We start from the raw sequence: 17438 nt of genomic DNA on the forward strand, positions 1-17438 counted from the left end.
TAAAATTCGTTTTTAATTATGTAATTAATTATATATAAAATTCATTAAGGGTTTTAAATTTTATAATTAAAAATATGTTTTAAGATAACAACAAAATATATAAGAATTATCTTTTTTAAAATTAATAATAATATTATTAATAGAAATTCGTTTTTTATTATATAGTTAATTATATATAAATTCATTAAGGGTAATATAGATATTAACCGCTCTAACTTTTAATGTGAGAGCTCTATTGCTAAAATTTACTTCGCAAATAATAGTATAGAGATTTAGGGGTGAGATTGTAGTTAGAGTTTCTGATTTATATTTAGTCTTTTTATTTAATGTGATATTTTGAGATTTTTTCTGCTAATTTCGTTAGAAGTTTATAAAAAAATCTATTTATGGAATTTTTCCAATATCATTTTAAAATTATTATCTTATTATGAGACATTCTATATTTTAATATGGTGATAATATGTTTGTTGCTATTAAATGATAACTTAGGTGAAACGTAGTTCGACTTTCTACAAATATGTCTATGTATCCTTTTCATTGTTTTTGAGTTATTTTCTTTGTTAAACCCATGATATTTTGCTTAAGTAATATTTTATGACGAATTCTAAATAAAACTACAAGGATTCCAAAATTTATAATAAAATGTCAAATCTCATGATTACAAAATCTAATTATATTTATGCAATAACAACATTATTTTGTAATTGTGAGGTGGTCAAAATTTACAAAACATCCTATAACTCTAAAACTATCATAAAATGTTACCTCTCAAACTTTAAACATACAAAAAAATTCAACTTTAAAACAAAGATGGGAGTCATGGGACAAATTTCAATTGTTAGTAAACTTATGCCAAGAAGAGTAGCAAAATCAGTAAGACAAACTATAACATGCGTATACATTAACATGCAAAATTCAATTATTCAACCAAAGAAAATAAGAAATCGTTAATTGTGGGTATTGATACATTTTTATAATTCTTATCCGCAGCGTAGCGCAGATATTTTCCTAGTTGTTCAACAAAATTGAATGTGTGAGAGAAGTCCTACAAGTGGAGTCAGACTTGCGAAGCGAAAGAGTCAACCTAACATGTCTTATGGAAGTAGAAAAATTTAATAAAGAGACGTGATTATGAAAGACTAATATGTTTGCAAATTTAAAATTCATGGTTTGATGGAATTGTAGGGTAAAAATACTAAAAAAGTTTATGTAGCTTTGAGTCTTGGTTTACAAGAGAAGAAAGAGAAAGACAAATAGTACGATCATTGAGAACCCTGAAAAATATGTTGTGAGCCACTACAATTGTAAAATTACAGTTCTAGAGATGTTTGTTTTGTTTGGACTTATTAAGGATAAATATTTTGTGTGTGTGTGTGTATATATCGTTTTCTTATATGTAGCAATCTTAACCGGACTTTAAAAGAAAAAATGGTAACCGGACTTCATCATTTGTATATTTGCTTGTGTCTCAATTCTGATTTAAAAAAAAACAGAATTAACGTATGCGATTCTACTGTGACCGGATATTTAATAGTGTTTATATATAATAGTGTTTCCCTCACTCTTAAGCCATCCACGTCAGAAATTCAGTGATTCTGGACGCGCCACGTGTCCTCCAAAAGTGGTATGCTGCGTTTCATTAATAGAGTTGTGCACGTGTCCTTCTAATCTGGGCTTCGTGTTTACTTTGGTCTTCTGTGCAATTCGTTTGGGTTTATTATCATATATGGCCTTTTGTTGTCTCCACCTTAGATGAAGCGCCACGTTTCAGTTAAACCGTGTTCTTCTTCGTTGCCTCTCCAGAACTTGTGTCGGTTAGGTCTTCGTAATAGCTCTTTCATTTTCTTCCTCAGAGACAAAAACATACCTGTTACGAATAATTATCTTAAAACTCTCCATTAATCTCTCACACATGATTCCTATTCAATGCTATTTCTGGAAAGGTACGATTTCCTTATTAGAATATCATCCTCTCATTCTTCTAAGCTAACCAGTAAACTACCACTGTAAGATATGGCTAAAGTTTCAGTCTTTCTCTCCGATCTGCAGACGGGCCGCTACTCCTCCACTGTTTAAGTCCGGTTGCTCCATTTATGGGAGGCCAGGAATGTCCACCGTGGTGGAGAGCTCATGGGAGTAGTGGATATGCTCCTTCTTGGTTCTCAGGTATCTTATTTAACTCGGCCTTTTGTTCATGAACAGCATTCTTTCACAATTTTTTTACTATTTGAAAAAACGAAGAAAATAATATAAGAGAAAACCAAAATTTATTTTATATATGACAATATTAGTTTGTTTTGTTATTTATATTGTTTGAGGAATAAGTTTAAAGATGTCGGATCGTATAAGGAATATTTCAAAATATTTATTTGCTAGTATTGTGAATATATAAATTTAAATCGTTGGAGGAAAACTAAGATGTGTGTTAACAACCTAATTAAAAATATTATTTTTGGTTAAATAAGTTAAGATCAAGAGACATTAATATTTGTTACTACAAATAATATCACTTAATAAGAAATATCACTAATAATCACCTCATTTAAATTTTTACCATAATTTTTTTGACATCAATTCTTACCATAAATAAGAGGAGAATTTAGTGGTTTTGTTATATATAAATTCATTCGGCTTAAGGATAATGTAGGGATATTAATTATATTATATAGTACTTTTAAATTTTTTAACCAACAAGTAAGTTGGGTTCAACTTTATGCTTATGTTTTAATTGTATTGATTTTCAAGTGATATTAGAATATATGTTGGATATGAATCTCCATTGATATTTAAGAATCTAGATTCATCTCCCAAGATTATAAGTACGATTCGATCTACATGCTAAAATTGAATTAGTATTTCCAAGATAAGAGAGAAAATTATGCTAGATGTTAAATTTATTTGTCCATTTAAAAGCTTATCAATTATAATGAGAATTGTGTATTTCAAGAGGTTAAGCATGACAGGTCTAAGCTCAAAGACAATGCCTCAACTTGCTGATTCTATACATGCTGCAGTTACCCGCATCGTCTAATCTAGTGATTCTGTTCTTTGTTGTTTCATAAGAAATTGGGTTAAAACATATTTCTTGGTTTACATTTCACAAAGACTCATACGATTTTCTTGTTTTTCTTCGTGTTTGTGATTCTATACGTTTTTCTCGTAATATTTCTTGATGGAATTGTAAGCTCAAGAACTTGGAGCTTGATAGGTTGCTGCTGTGGTGGAGTTTTGGTTCGTGTACATGTGTTACACATGGAGAGTAATGTGTGACACATGCTTCGGAGAATAAAAAAGAAACGTCAAGATGCGATGATGTGTGATATTTCCATATGCTTGGTTGACGAAATAAGCATTAAAGGTATGTTATTAAATCACAAATTGGAATATTTGGTGATGCTAAAATATAAGAAATATTATATTAGATAATAGGAAAATATTATTTAATATATATGGTGGCTTTACCTAAAATTAGGGTTAGAGCTTTCATGTTGTAATTCTCAGAGAGAAACACAAAGGGTTTTGGGGTTTCATATCTGAGTGAATTAGTAGACTTGATCAACAGGTGTTGAGTCAAGTAAGTTGAGTTTGTTAGAAATCGATCCGTGTCGAGTTGTGTAATTCGGATCAAACAAATCTGTAAGAGATTGTGTAAAGGATTTCTAATAAAAGATATACGAGTTCTTGGAATTACTTTGTGCCTTGTGTTTTCGCTGTATCTCGATTTTACAATTGGTATCAGAGCGGGACATCTAAACGAAGAAGAGTTCTTCGAACCAAGGTGAGATCCTGAGAAGAGAATATGGCGATTTTGGCAAATAATATGTTATTGCTGAATGATGTGAATTATGGGTACTGGAAAGTGAGAATGAGAGCAAACTTACGTGGAGCTGATGAAGATATCTGGACAGTTGTTCAATCTGGATGGGAAGAACCGTGTGTGATGCAAGAAGATGGCTTGAAGACACTTAAACCGAAGACAAAGTAGACTGCAACAAAGAAAAAACTTTCAAGGTTTAATGCGAAAGCACTGGATACAATCTTCAGTTCTGTAGATGGAAAGCAATTTGAGCTTATACAGGGATGTGAATCAGCTAAGGAGGCTTGGGATATACTACAAAATGCTTTTGAGGGTACTGCGAAAGTTAGGAGGATAAGATTGGATTTGCTTGCATCACAGTTTGAAGACACAAGGATGACTGATGATGAGAAGATAGGAGATTTCAGTGCAAAGCTTAGCTCCATAGCCAATGAATCACAAGTTTTAGGTAAAAAATACGAAGATGCAAAATTGGTGAAGAAGTTTTTGCGATGTTTGCCTACTAAGTTTGCAGCACATAAAGCAGCAATAAACTTGACGATGAACACTGATGAACTCAAGTTTGCTGAGGTAGTAGGGATATTAAAGGCTGAGGAGATGGAACTGGAATCTAAGTTTTCAAAGCCTGCTCAAGACTCTACAGTTACAGTTGATGAAGACATCCAAAGAGCTCAAAAACTTGAAGAATCTATTCACCTGATGATTCAGAAACTTGAAGAAACCATGAATCTCTTGTATAAGATGTCCAACGACAGACTGTCTAGAGAAGAAGAAAAAAATAAAATGCAGGGAGCGGTGTGTTTTAACTGTCATGGTATTGGACATGTCAAAACAGATTGTCCATCATTCAAGAGAAACAAAATCAAGTGCAATGGATGTAATGGTTATGGGCACATAAAATCAGATTGTGTGAACACACAAAAAGATGAAGATGAGGAGAATTTGGAATGATAAAAAACCAGAAAGAAAAGAAGATGCTCTAAATTTCGTGGCTCTTCATAGAGCTATGGGGTCTGAAAAAGACATCATTAAAGGTGAATTTCGTGCGTCGTGTGTGTCACACACCAACTCCGATGTGTCACATAGTGATGCAGAAAGTGATATAGATGTGGATCTTCTAGCTGAGTATCAGGTTCTGTTTGGTCAATTTGCTAAACTCAGTGAAGAAAATATTCAGCTGATCAAAGATACAACAATGCTGAAAGCAAAAGTGAACATTCTAGAGTTGGAAACCAACAATAAATCTTAGACTGGAGTGTCAAAAGAAGAGGAGTCTGATCCACATAGTTCACAGAAGAAAACCTCTAAGCAGGCATACAATCATAAGAGTATGGAGACTAAATATGATCAGACGAAACACCTATTGAATGAGGAACGCGAGAAAAGTCAGCTGCTGTAAAGAGAACTCAGTAAAAATTACAAAAAGTTAAGGATGCTGAACAGAGGATCTGAAAGTTTAGATCATATATTATCAGTTGGACAACCTCCAAAGGTGAATTGGGGCTTAGGATACAAGGGTGCTGCTCCAAAATATCAAGCTATTCCAGTTGATGTTATCAAGTTTGTAAAAGGTATTCCAACTAATCCTGAAAGTAGCTCGAAAGCTGAGAAAAGACATACATCTGCACCTGTGAAAAAAGAACCTAATGCTCAGACAAAACTACACTCTCCAAAGCCTGCAATAACTAGGAGGAATGGTTGTTTGTTTTGTGGGAATCATGGTCATAAGGTTGATTTATGTTATTCTCGAAGACACCAGATTAAGCGAGCTTGGAGGATGAACCTTTGTTATGTGGAACCTAGAAGGTATGGATATGTATGGATAGCTAAGAAGGATCTGTATCCCAAGTTTACGAAAGGTGTCTCACACGAGCATACCAATGTGTCATACATTCGAATGGTTGATCAATATACTGAACTTGAAGAACCAGTTCGATGGCGTAGACGGAGTTGAGGGTTTTGATGGTCCAACAAGTATCATGAAGTTTTTCACAGAGTTTTCCACTTAAGCAGGGGAAATGGTACTTGATTCAGGGGGAGTTTAAGTTAATACTTTGATGGGATGTATGATGCATATTGTGCTTAGAGGTTATTGAGCTTGAGTTGTAAAACTCAGTGAAAAAGGGGGAGAATGTAAGCTCAAGAACTTGGAGCTTGATAGGTTGCTGCTGTGGTGGAGTTTTGGTTCGTGTACATGTGTTACACATGGAGAGTAATGTGTGACACATGCTACGGAGAATAAAAAGGAAACGTCAAGATGCGATGATGTGTGATATTTCCACATGCTTGGTTGACGAAATAAGCATTAAAGGAATGTTATTAGATCACAAATTGGAATATTTGGTGATGCTAAAATATATGAAATATTATATTAGATAATAGGAAAATATTATTTAATATATATGGTGGCTTTACCTAAAATTAGGGTTAGAGCTTTCATGTTGTAATTCTCAGAGAGAAACACAAAGGGTTTTGAGGTTTCATAGCTGAGTGAATTGGTAGACTTGATCAACAGGTGTTGAGTCAAGTAAGTTGAGTTTGTTAGAAATTGATCCGTGTCGAGTTGTGTAATTCGGATCAAACAAATCTGTAAGAGATTAATTGTGTAAAGGATTTCTTATAAAAAATATACGAGTTCTTGGAATTATTTTGTGCCTTGTGTTTTCGCTGTATCTCGATTTTACAGGAATTGTAGGGTAAGAATACTATGAAACTTTTTGGTAAAAATACTAAGAAAATTTATGTAGTTTTGAGTCTTGGTCTACCAGAGAAAAAGAGAAAGACAAAGAGTATGATCACTGAGAACCCTGAAAAATATGTTGGAAGCCACTCCAATTGTAAAACTACAGTTTCTAAATTTAATATCAAAATAACACTTTAACAATTTGACTCGCATGTGACCCACGTTGCGAAATCAGTACATGAAAACCCTAGTTTCGATCCCCATGTGTTTCCAAAATCAGCAATTGTACAACACAGTCCGACACATGGGGCATGTGTTTTTCTGTTGAAGCCAATCCGAGAGACAACGTTCATGGAAGACATGAGAACAGTTCATCAGTGTGGCGGAACCATGTATCGAAGAAGAACCATAGAGATTGTCGAGACAAATCGAACACGGCGACTCTGTTTCCATATTCGTCAAACTCTCATGCTCCTCTCTATCTATCTTCCCTAGCACAACCAACTTCGATAGCACAGCTCTCAAAAACAATCCCTCGTCTGGAGGAGGATCATACATGGCCACAACCCTCTCGTAAGTGATTTCGATGGAGAAGGTCAAGCTAAATCCATTACGTCCAAAACCTAACTCCTCCGCTTCCGATGAGATATCCGCGGCCAAATCTTCGCATAACCAATGGTGGCCAGGAGCAAGATTATCTCGGAGAAGCTCTTGGATGTAACTGTTGCTTAAACTAGAGAGATTGAAATCGATAAGAACTGGTGGGGAGAGCAAAACGAACCGGCCGGTTAGCGTTCACTGACGGGTGGTAAGGTTTTCAAGAACCTCGTGAAAGCAAGTGTTGATCATGATGCGGACATTGTTTGATGTGTATCCTACCGAGGGGGGGACTCTCCTTCTGTCGATACTAACTTCAACTTGTGGAACATTCATGCTTGACGACATAACGCTTAAAGAGAGAATTGATTTTCTAAGCAATTGTGAAATTGTGATTAGTGTATATACATCCCTTATATACTAAAGCGCAAGTCGCCTGGCGAATCAGGTATTGACATGTGGAATTTTTTTAAAAAACAATTAAAAAAATTTAACACTTGCAAAATTTTTTAAATCAATTATTTTTTTTCCTATATTTCAGCAATTCAAATATTCAACTACCTATATTCCTAATTTTTCTCAAAAACCCATCCCACGTTACTCATATATTTTGAAACTGTTTTCTTTTTCTTTTTGGTATAAAACTGTTTCTTCATCTCTAATATAAATTAAATTACTTTCTTCTCTCCATTGTATCTACAAAGCATCGTGGTTTCAAAGGTGAGACTCTAAGTTTTGACACATGGTGATCAAGGTTAATGTTCTCTAAATTGTACTCAGGGCTAAACTTTACATAGAACAAACAATCAGTGCATTTTTTTTTTGGTTTAAAAACATGGGAAATTACCTAAAATGACACATATTTTACTTGTAATGACTAAACTAATGCATATTATTTTATAATTACCAGAATAACTTTCACTGAAGGTCAAAATACACAAATACCCTTGAAATCTTTTTTAAGGTGCTGTCATTTTACATTATTTTCGAAAAATTAGAAGCATTATATCTAAAACAGACCTAAAAAATATTGTTCCTCTCTCGCGTCTCTCCGTTTCGTCTGATACTTTTTTTCTGGCGGCGGTGCTCTTACCTGTGCTGTGAGAAGTCTTCTATGAGTCCTCTTTACTTTTAATCGACTTCTGTAGTTTTAAGGTCTTCGGATGTACTGGAAGGTGATGGAACTTCTCTCAATGGTGATATGGTGTGGTTGAGCGACGGTTGGTTTCTGCCTTGTTACCAGTGAGGTCGAGTTCGTCGTCAGGGCGTGATCTATCCGCCTGTGGACGATGGTGAATCTAACTGTCCGGTGGGGTTTGAGTCCGGCTCGGTGGTTCCACGTCCAGCGGGGCCTCTGTTTTCATCACTTAGTTGAATTTGTCTTTGATTGGCATATCCTGCATCAGTGTTGAAGATCTGGGTGCAGGGACCAGTCGCTTGTTGCAGTTCTAGTCCTTTCTCAGATTGGGTTTCTTAGTTTTATGTGTTCTGCAAATTTAGTATATTTGCATTAACAGTTTCAGTTATTTTAGTCATGATAGTAACTCACTTTGATCAAAAAAAAGATGGTAACTCACTTATTCATTATGTGTTCTACAATTCTAATGTAGAAACAGTTTTCCTTAATCGACTTATAAGGTACACTAATTGTGGTTCTTGTGCTAATATCTTGTTCTTTCTCAGTTCACTTCTGGCTTTTCATATTTTTGGTTTCTTTTAGAAAAAGAATGTTGTCGGCATTGCTAAGTTAGATGTCGTCTCCTAAAATGTGGAAGAAAAGTGAGAATCAGTTCAGGGTGCAAAGACAGAAGAACATACCGCAAGATCTGAACCTCGGAGACTGTGGGTTTATACACTTTGAAGTATATTGACTGTTTAACGGTTTGAACGACGATATTATTCCAGTTGTACATCTGAAGATGGCTGTAGAAATCTATGAGGAGGTTCCTTAAGTTTGCTAAGTAGTATGCATGTTGTTTTAAAAACTGCTTATGTAGTTTTTTTGTTGTTTTTTTTGTATTGGATGTACAAGTATTCCAGTACGCGAGCTGATGTTCTTTAGTCGGATTATTGTATATGCCAACCGGGAGTGTTGTTACTCCCGCTCTTATAATTTCATCAAGAATCTCACACAGATTTTTTTATTTACTTTGACCCTAGTAACACTATTTATAGAAGCATATTTGTAGTGACAAAATAATCGTGGACTAAGTTAAATCCAGACCTTATGCTACAGGTGATGAAAGAAACTTGGACAATGATACGTGAGACAATTCTAAATGTATACATATACAAAAAAAGACGTCAAACGAAAGAACTTAGAGTTGTTGATACTTCATAATTTGATACCTAATTCTGATCTTAATTAACCTAAACTAAACCAAATTCAAAATTAATGTAAACCCGGTTGAAATTGAACATTAAATTAAGTTTGGCTTATATAAACTCAATTTCTGTCAATAAATCTGCCACAACATAAATTAAAAGCCTGCCACCATATAAAATAAAAAGTCTGCCAACACTTTTAAGTCAGACATATAACTCTGCCATCAGAAAATAAGTCTAACAGAAAAAAATAAGTCGGTACAGAAAAAAATAAATTGGCCACAAAAATCTACTATTTATAACAAATATGCTACTTCAGTCGCTAGACATATCTTTAAAAATCTGTTATCTATTTAAATCGGATAATTAACTCTGTTGTGAAAACAAATCTGACGTTTGTAAGAAAATCTGACACCAATATAACAACAGATTTATTTTTCTATACAGATTTTATAAATAGACTTATTACTCGATAGATTTATTTTTTATAACAAAATAAATCTGCCAACGAAAAATTGGTAAGGACATTTTGGTAATATTTTTCTTTTGTTATAACTATGGGTAGGGACAGTTTCGACCATAAAAATATTCTAATAATTTTCAAAAAATATGAGTCATTCTAGTAATAACACAATTAATTTGTGTCATTTTAGTAAACTTCCCTAAAAACAATCAGTGCATTGTTGCATCGTGTCTACACTCTACAGCACATCATCAAAAAGAAAAAGTAAGTGTTCCATTGTTATATATCTTAAGTTTTCCTGCAACAATAATATAAAGTTCACGTTTTTATGAAGGATTACGTTTTACCCATCCATGTGCAACAAAAATTACGTTCTTTACATATTTTCTATAAATGGAGAGAACAGATGTAAAAAGAGATCATAAAGAGATCATGAATTTGAGTGTAACCAAAGAGCTCTGCTGCAGGTTTATGTTTTTTCTATCAATTTTCTTAGAAAAAGTCTTTTCTTTTTCTCTAATACATAATCCTTTCTCTGTATCTGCAAAATTTAGGTTGAAGATGCCACTGGAATATATTGCTATTTTCCAGCTCAATTAATTTCAAAAACTGGAAATTAGTGTACTTGTCTCTCGGAATTTTGGATAAAAAGGTACACAAATTTTGATTTCTAAAATTATGTTTCGTATGAAGTTGATGAGTGTTTGCGTAAATAGTAGTTTGTTTTCTAAAAATATGTTGTAGACTCATGATAACATTAAATGCTTACAAACATATATGAGCCTATCTATATTTTAGAAAATCAGATATTTTGTAAAACAGTTTTAGCATATTTGCTTCAATATTATATATGGTTCTTATGTGTAAAATACTAATTATTTAAATTTAAAATTATAATAAAATAATTAAAAATATAAGATATTTGGTCTGTGCATAGCACGGAAGTAACACTAGTAAATATATATAGGGTAATTGCACTTGATATACACGATATTAAAATTATTTAGGTGATTGGAAACCTACTGTTTCACTTTCCATATATCCCACAAGTACCCCTATAACCTAGTAATCGACATCATCGTTATGCTATAGGTATGGAAAATATCTCTGACACCCTTCTATTTTTTATTAATAAAATACATATTCGACAGAAAAAAAATGGCGATAGAAAAAGGTGACTCAAGATCTAGGTTTTTAGATGGCGGCGCTCGATTGGATTTGGGGATTCTGCAAGGTTTTTTCAGGGGTTAACAAGGATCTTCATCAGGATCATGTCTCTCTTACATTGCGCGAGGAAAGGAAGCGTTCAGGGGACGGGGAAGAGGATGGAAAACGAATCAAGTAGACCGAGTACGAGCTGGAAAAGGATTCGGCGATTTGCGATTCAATTCCAGATAAGGGCCTCTCTTTGGGATTCTATGGAAATTGAAGGAAAGATCGGATCTTTGGGCGATAATGGGTTTCAGAGCGGAAATGGAATGTTGGAGGCAATCATCATTTGAGCAAGGTATACTGAGAACTTTAAGCTTTCCTATCTTGTTATGGATCAGATATCAGACTTGCAAGGAATTGTAAATGGTATTAGATGTGGCTATGCTGGTTTCATGAGGAAGCTACGTGTTTATAGGAGAGCTTGGGAAAGTAGTATCACGAGAAAATACAGATGATTTGAACTCTACTTGGCTATGGAATTTTAGACATTTGTTTCCTCAATTGCAGGATCCTCGTACATTGTTGAGTTTATGTTTAAACCATACACTGCTGAGTTTCATTGATGATTTGAGCTCTTTGAGCATTTTTAATTTCATTAACGAATGGAATAAATGGTGTTTCTCGTTTTGGTTTCTCGTTTTGGCTACAAAATCTATTTCTTTGGTTTCTTGTTTGACTTTAGACAACTGCTGGTGGAGGTGCGTAGAACTTGAAACTATGCTACTATTTTTCTTATTTCCCTGTTGTCGGGTTATGACCCAGGGTTTAATATTGGTTCTGTTGCTGCTCCTCTTCAAGAGCTTAAGAAAAATGAATAAGATTTTCTACTGGTGTCTTGGTGTTCTATCTTTTTGCTTAGCAAATATTTGGCAAAGTTGTATTTTGTTCATAAGGTTGCAGCCTCTCAAAAAGGTTTCGTTAATGAGAGGGTTTTACTTGAGTTAGTACTGGAAGTGGTTGGAGTGTTTTGACTATAGTTGTGGTAGGGAACAAACTTCTATACATCAGTCCTTCGTAAATGGTTTTCTATGTTTGATTTTTTTTTTAAAGAGGAACCTGGTGTAGTAAGTTACGATCAATGGGTGTCCTTATACCCCTCGAACAAATCATCACTGGAAAAGGAAGCTAAGGATAACATGGTCTTTATGGTCTGGTGGGTTAAAAGTATTGAAGTTGTACAAGCACAAAGTATAGGCTTGAGTGGCCAGCTTGCTCTGTTTACTCGTACGGGTGAGGCAATATTGATTTGCTTCTCTATTTGGTTTGCTTCGTTTCGTTTTGTTTCATGTTATTGTTGTTGGCGCTATCTTTTTATAAGATTAAGAGGTGGAATAAAAATGTTTTTGTTGGTATTTGGTACTGGTGATCATGCATTCTGTTGAGAAATGTGTTTATATGGATTTTTTTTGGTATTAACGAGGCTGTTAAAATGTGTTCCTGTGTGTTTGATTTCGTTCAAATTCTGACATAGTTTCTATATTACAAACTTTCGTCTTATTCATCTAATAAGGAGAATTTTAAGGGCTAAGTGTAAATAAGTAACAATTTATATTATTATGGTTGCTGCATTGTGTGTCAAACACGTGGGAATTTGATCTGTTCGAATTATATGAGACAAAATGTCGTTTTTGTCTGACAAGACATGACATGTGTATCTAAGCTGGATATGCCTACTATAGCTCTTTTGGTTTGCATGAACTCCTAATTAACTTCTCTTTCATGTATTTCCAGCCAAATTGGCCATATATATAAGCGCGTCAATGAAGATATTTTTAAACATGCAACGGTCTCTCTACGCGGAGAACACAAGGGGGTGTTAATGGACTTTATTAGTTACCCTTTAGGCCCAATAAAGATAAGGCCGTTCGTTAAAGTCGGTGTTTATGCAAAAAAGAAAGAAAACCAAGCGGGGCCCGATACTTTCCATATAAGTACTGAATTGCCTCTCAAAATAACCATTCCTTTTCTCTTTGGTCACTCTTTTCTCTCTAAAGCTCTTACTCTCTCTCACGAGACGTCGCCGGAACTCTGTTTTTCGAGGGTTAAACGCTGCCGCGTGGAGCTTACTACGTTCTTAGTTCCCCTTCATCAAGTAAGTATCTCCTTGATTTCTCCGTTCATCACCATTATAAGTAAAACGTAAATCGCTTGATTTTCCCTACACTTATTCTTCTTAATTTCGGATTCAATTGATTTAAGTCTCGTTTTTTTTTGTTCTTTGATTTGAATCTGTATCTACAATCATGTTCTTCACTTTATCCATTATGATGATTTCGCAGCATTTTTCCAGTAATTAATCGTTTTGTTATTTTTTTCTCTGTTCTTCATTTTTTAGGACTTCACCGTGCTTCTAATTCGAGGTTTGTTTATCTTCACACTATTTTAAACTACATTAAGTAGCCTTCCCAAAAAAAGTTCTAAAGTTTCCTTTTTTTTTTCTTTTTATTTATGGAGATTATTGTATTTTTTGATATTTCATAAGTTTGTGTTTCGTCGATTCACTGTCTCCTTCAATCTGCCGTGATATTTGATATTTCTCACTCCATCCGTTATGACTTTGCAGCATTTTTCCAATAATTAATTAATTAATTAATCGTTTTGTTTTTCTCTGTTGGGTTTCGGCGTGCTTCTGTTCGTATCTCTGACTTTAATTTGAGATTTTATTTGATTTTATTTTCTACCCTAACTTCTTTTTTTCTGGGTTGGTGGCGTTCACCAAGTTTAAAATTAAACCTAGTTTCAATCTATGAAACCCTAAAATCTGATGCCTTCATTCTCCCTTTGGAGTCTGTTGTATTTTTTCTGGACACTTCATGAGATTGTGTTTAGTCAATTTATTGTTTCTTTTCAATTTGTGATCAAATCAATGAATGCAAGCTTTTTTGTTTTCTCCCTGATTAATGAAAACTCCAGGGCTTTGCACTTCTTTTCTCAGATAATTTTTTTTTTTCCTCAGATAAGTTGCGGCTGGAATCTAAAAGATGGGAGACTCAAGGAACGGTGATACCTACGTCATTGATGTCATGAAGTTCATCACACGTACAAGAGCCTTGTATGCACACTGGAATGAGCACATTGCAGACCTATGGGGATCTGCGGACGCTCTTGCCGTAGCTACACATCCTGCTACTAATGATCTTCGCTACCTGAAGTCCTCTGCTTTACATATTTGGCTTCTTGGGTATGAGTTTTCTGACACTATAATGGTCTTCGCCTCAAAGCAGATCCATTTCTTGTGTGGCAAGAAAATAGCAACTCTGCTTGAAGTTGTGAAACAACCTGCACATGATGAGTTGGGGATAGATGTTGTCATGCATGCAAAGGCTAAAGGTGATGATGGAAATGGGCAGATGGATGCTGTACTCCGTGCCATCCGTGATGGAAAGGAGTCCCAAGTTGTGGGACACATTGCTCGTGAGGCTCCTGAAGGTAAGCTTCTCGAGACGTGGGCTGCGAGGTTAAAGAATGCTGAGTTTCAGTTTGTTGATATCACTGCGGGGTTGTCTGATCTCTTTGCTGCTAAAGACGGAACAGAGATTATTAATGTGAAGAAAGCAGCGTATCTTGCCTCCAGCGTGATGAAAAATGTTGTTGTTCCAAAACTTGAGAAGGTCATTGATGAGGAGCGAGATGTCACCCACTCTCTGCTGATGCGTCTCACGGAGAAAGCGATACTTGATCCGACGAAAGCCGGTGTGAAGCTGAGGCCAGAGTGTGTTGACATATGCTACCCTCCTATATTTCAAAGTCGAGGCAAGTTTGATCTCAAGCCTAGTGCTGTAAGCAATGATGATCTGCTCGCTTACGATCCAGGGAGCATCATTATATGTGGTGTTGGTGCTCGGTACAATAGTTATTGCTCTAACGTGGCCAGGACATACCTAGTAGATGCAACTAATCTCCAGAGCAAGGCTTATGAAGTTCTTCTCGAGGCACATGAGGCTGCTATTAATGCTATGAGGCCAGGAAGAAAGTTAAGCAGTGTCTATCAAGCTGCACTTTCCGTGGTTGAAAAGGAAGCCCCTGAGTTGGTTGACAAGCTGACTAAATCTGCTGGGACTGGTATCGGTCTTGAGTTCCGAGAGTCTGGATTAAACATCAATGCAAGGAATGATAAAGTGTTGAGACCACAGATGGCGTTTAATGTCTCACTTGGTTTCCAGAACATGGAATGTGAGAGCAAGAAGAAGACATTCTCTCTTTTTCTGGCCGACACTGTTATTGTTAAAGATGAGGATCCTGAGATTTTGACGGGCAAGTGCTCCAAACTTGTTAGAGATGTGAGTTACGACAAAGAAGAGAAGCCCTGCAGGAAGAAGGCAAGGACCAGCGGTCCTGAGAGCTACTTCATCAACAAGACATCTCTCAGATCATATAATAATAATCATGTGGTCTCGAAAGACGAGCTGCGGATGCGGAAGCAGCACCAGGCAGAGCTTGCACGCCGGAAGAATGAAGAAACTGTCAGAAGGCTTGCTGGTGACGACAGCTCCGGTTCTACTGCAAAGACTTCAACTGATTCGGTCGCCTACAAGAACGTTAACGATGTGCCTCAACCTCGTGATTTGATGATGATCCAGGTTGATCAGAAGAAGGAGGCTGTATTGTTACCCATCTATGGTGGCATGGTTCCATTCCATGTGTCGACGATAAGAAGAGTCTCGAACCAGCAGGATAGCATCCGTATTATTTTCAGTGTCCCGGGTACAACTTTGAAAAACCAGGGTGCTATATACCTTAAAGAGGTTTCGTTCCGGTCCAAGGATTCAAAGCGTAGCAGTGAAGTGGTTCAGGCGATTAAGACCCTTAGACGGCAAGTCAATGCCCGAGAGTCTGAAAGAATTGAAAGGGGAACACTGGTGAACCAGGAGAAGCTTCAGCTTGCAGGAAACAAGTTCAGACCCCTCAGGCTGTCTGGTCTGTGGATCCGCCCGCAGTTTAGTGGTCGGAAGAGGGTTCCTGGGGCACTCGAAGCTCATGCCAATGGTTTCAGATACTCAACGACTAGGCCTAATGAGAGGGTAGATGTCCTGTTTGCAAACGTAAAACATGCGTTTCTCCAGCCGGCTGAGAAGGAGATGCTCACGATACTGCATTTCCACTTGCACAACCACATCATGGTGGGAAACAAGAAGACAAAGGACATCCAGTTTTACGTGGAGGTGATGGATGCTGTGCAGTCTCTAGGCGGTGGTGGAAGGAGATCATCATCATCATCGGCCTATGACCCAGACGAGATTCACGAAGAGCAGAGGGAGCGCGATAGGAAAAACAAGATCAACGTGGATTTCAATCATTTCGCAACACGTGTCAGTGCTCTTGAGTTTGAACAACCGTTGAGAGAGCTTGGTTTCTCTGGCGTCACGGACAAGGCACGTGTTTTCATCGTCCCGACATCGAGCTGTTTGGTTATGCTCACCGAAGCCCCGTTTTTGGTGGTTAGTCTGAGTGAGGTTGAGATTGTGAATCTCGAGAGAGTCGTGTTTGGGAACACGAGCTTCGACATGGCCATACTCTTCAAGGACTTCAAGAAAGATGTCCTCAAGATCAACGCAATCGACACAACTTCTCTAGAAGGGATAAAGAAGTGGCTTGACGCTATCGATATTAAGTACTACGAGAGCAAAGCGAATCTCATGTGGAGACCGATCCTCAAGAGAATCACGGATGATCCTCAGGGCTTTATAGACGATGGAGGTTGGGAGTTTTTGAACTTGGAAAGAAGCGATTCAGAACCTGAGGAGTCAGACCAAGGCTATGAGCCACCAGATGCAGAGGATGAGTCTGAGTCTGAGTCTGAGTCGGAGGATGAGGATTCTGAGAGCGAGTCAGAGGACCAAGAAGAAGAAGAAGAAGAAGAAGAAGAGGACTACTGAAGAAGATAAATGTAAGAGACTTGGGGACGATTATCAGTTCGATTCCTAGAAAAAATAATGGACTAGAGTATGTTTAGGTTACAATTGTTTTTTGTAATAATCCTTTTTCTTACATTAATTTATATCATCGTTCACAACTATGATTTAGCAAAGAAGAAATATTACAAATATATTCCACTTCTCTAGAAAACCAATCTTGTCTTCCGACAACTAAAGTAATGTGGTCTTTGTTCTCTAAGGGCAACATTATTGGTTCTACTTAATTTTGTCCTTAGAATAAAATAGTATTATTTTTTACTTAGGGACAAATGCATAAGGACTTTTTTAATTTTGTTGATTATTGGTAGGACAAAAAAAGTCCTTAGCATATTTTATATTATTTATTTTAATGTGTGATTAGATATAAAAGATACATTTTAAATAAAACATAAAAGAGAAGTTTAACATTAAATTAAAAAAAAAATT

The 17438-nt window shown here is 36.1% G+C and overlaps 2 protein-coding genes and 1 long non-coding RNA gene across 5 annotated transcripts; 2 read left to right on the top strand and 1 right to left on the bottom strand.

Annotated features, from left to right (window-relative positions):
• Window positions 1-63: 63 nt before the first annotated feature.
• LOC117128029 lies at window positions 64-3289 on the top strand. The gene is made up of 2 exons (XR_004451122.1): window positions 64-1943; window positions 2050-3289. It is a non-coding gene; the product is annotated as an uncharacterized LOC117128029 (long non-coding RNA).
• On the bottom strand, window positions 2292-10226 carry LOC103833967 (probable E3 ubiquitin-protein ligase XERICO). Its single transcript, XM_033279425.1, has 2 exons — window positions 9479-10226; window positions 2292-9446 (listed from the first exon to the last, which is right to left on the bottom strand). Exon 2 carries the CDS (start codon window positions 7056-7058, stop codon window positions 6777-6779), a length of 282 nt encoding a protein of 93 aa, XP_033135316.1. The 5' UTR covers window positions 7059-9446; window positions 9479-10226; the 3' UTR covers window positions 2292-6776.
• Window positions 10226-17437, top strand: LOC103833934 (FACT complex subunit SPT16). 3 transcript variants are annotated; one of them, XM_033279420.1, is made up of 5 exons: window positions 10226-10352; window positions 10440-10537; window positions 11037-11392; window positions 12829-13189; window positions 14054-17437. In XM_033279420.1, exon 5 carries the CDS (start codon window positions 14079-14081, stop codon window positions 16971-16973), a length of 2895 nt encoding a protein of 964 aa, XP_033135311.1. In that variant the 5' UTR covers window positions 10226-10352; window positions 10440-10537; window positions 11037-11392; window positions 12829-13189; window positions 14054-14078; the 3' UTR covers window positions 16974-17437. The 3 variants fall into 3 exon arrangements, 2 of the variants coding, with proteins under 2 accessions (XP_033135311.1, XP_033135312.1); XM_033279421.1 differs by lacking the exons at window positions 10226-10352; window positions 10440-10537 and adding an exon at window positions 13433-13457 and having other exon boundaries at window positions 10560-11392; XR_004451121.1 differs by lacking the exons at window positions 10226-10352; window positions 10440-10537; window positions 12829-13189; window positions 14054-17437 and adding an exon at window positions 12148-12532 and having other exon boundaries at window positions 10574-11392.
• Window position 17438: the final 1 nt, after the last annotated feature.

Source organism: Brassica rapa, chromosome A09 (assembly GCF_000309985.2).
Source record: "Brassica rapa cultivar Chiifu-401-42 chromosome A09, CAAS_Brap_v3.01, whole genome shotgun sequence".
NCBI lineage: Eukaryota > Viridiplantae > Streptophyta > Magnoliopsida > Brassicales > Brassicaceae > Brassica > Brassica rapa.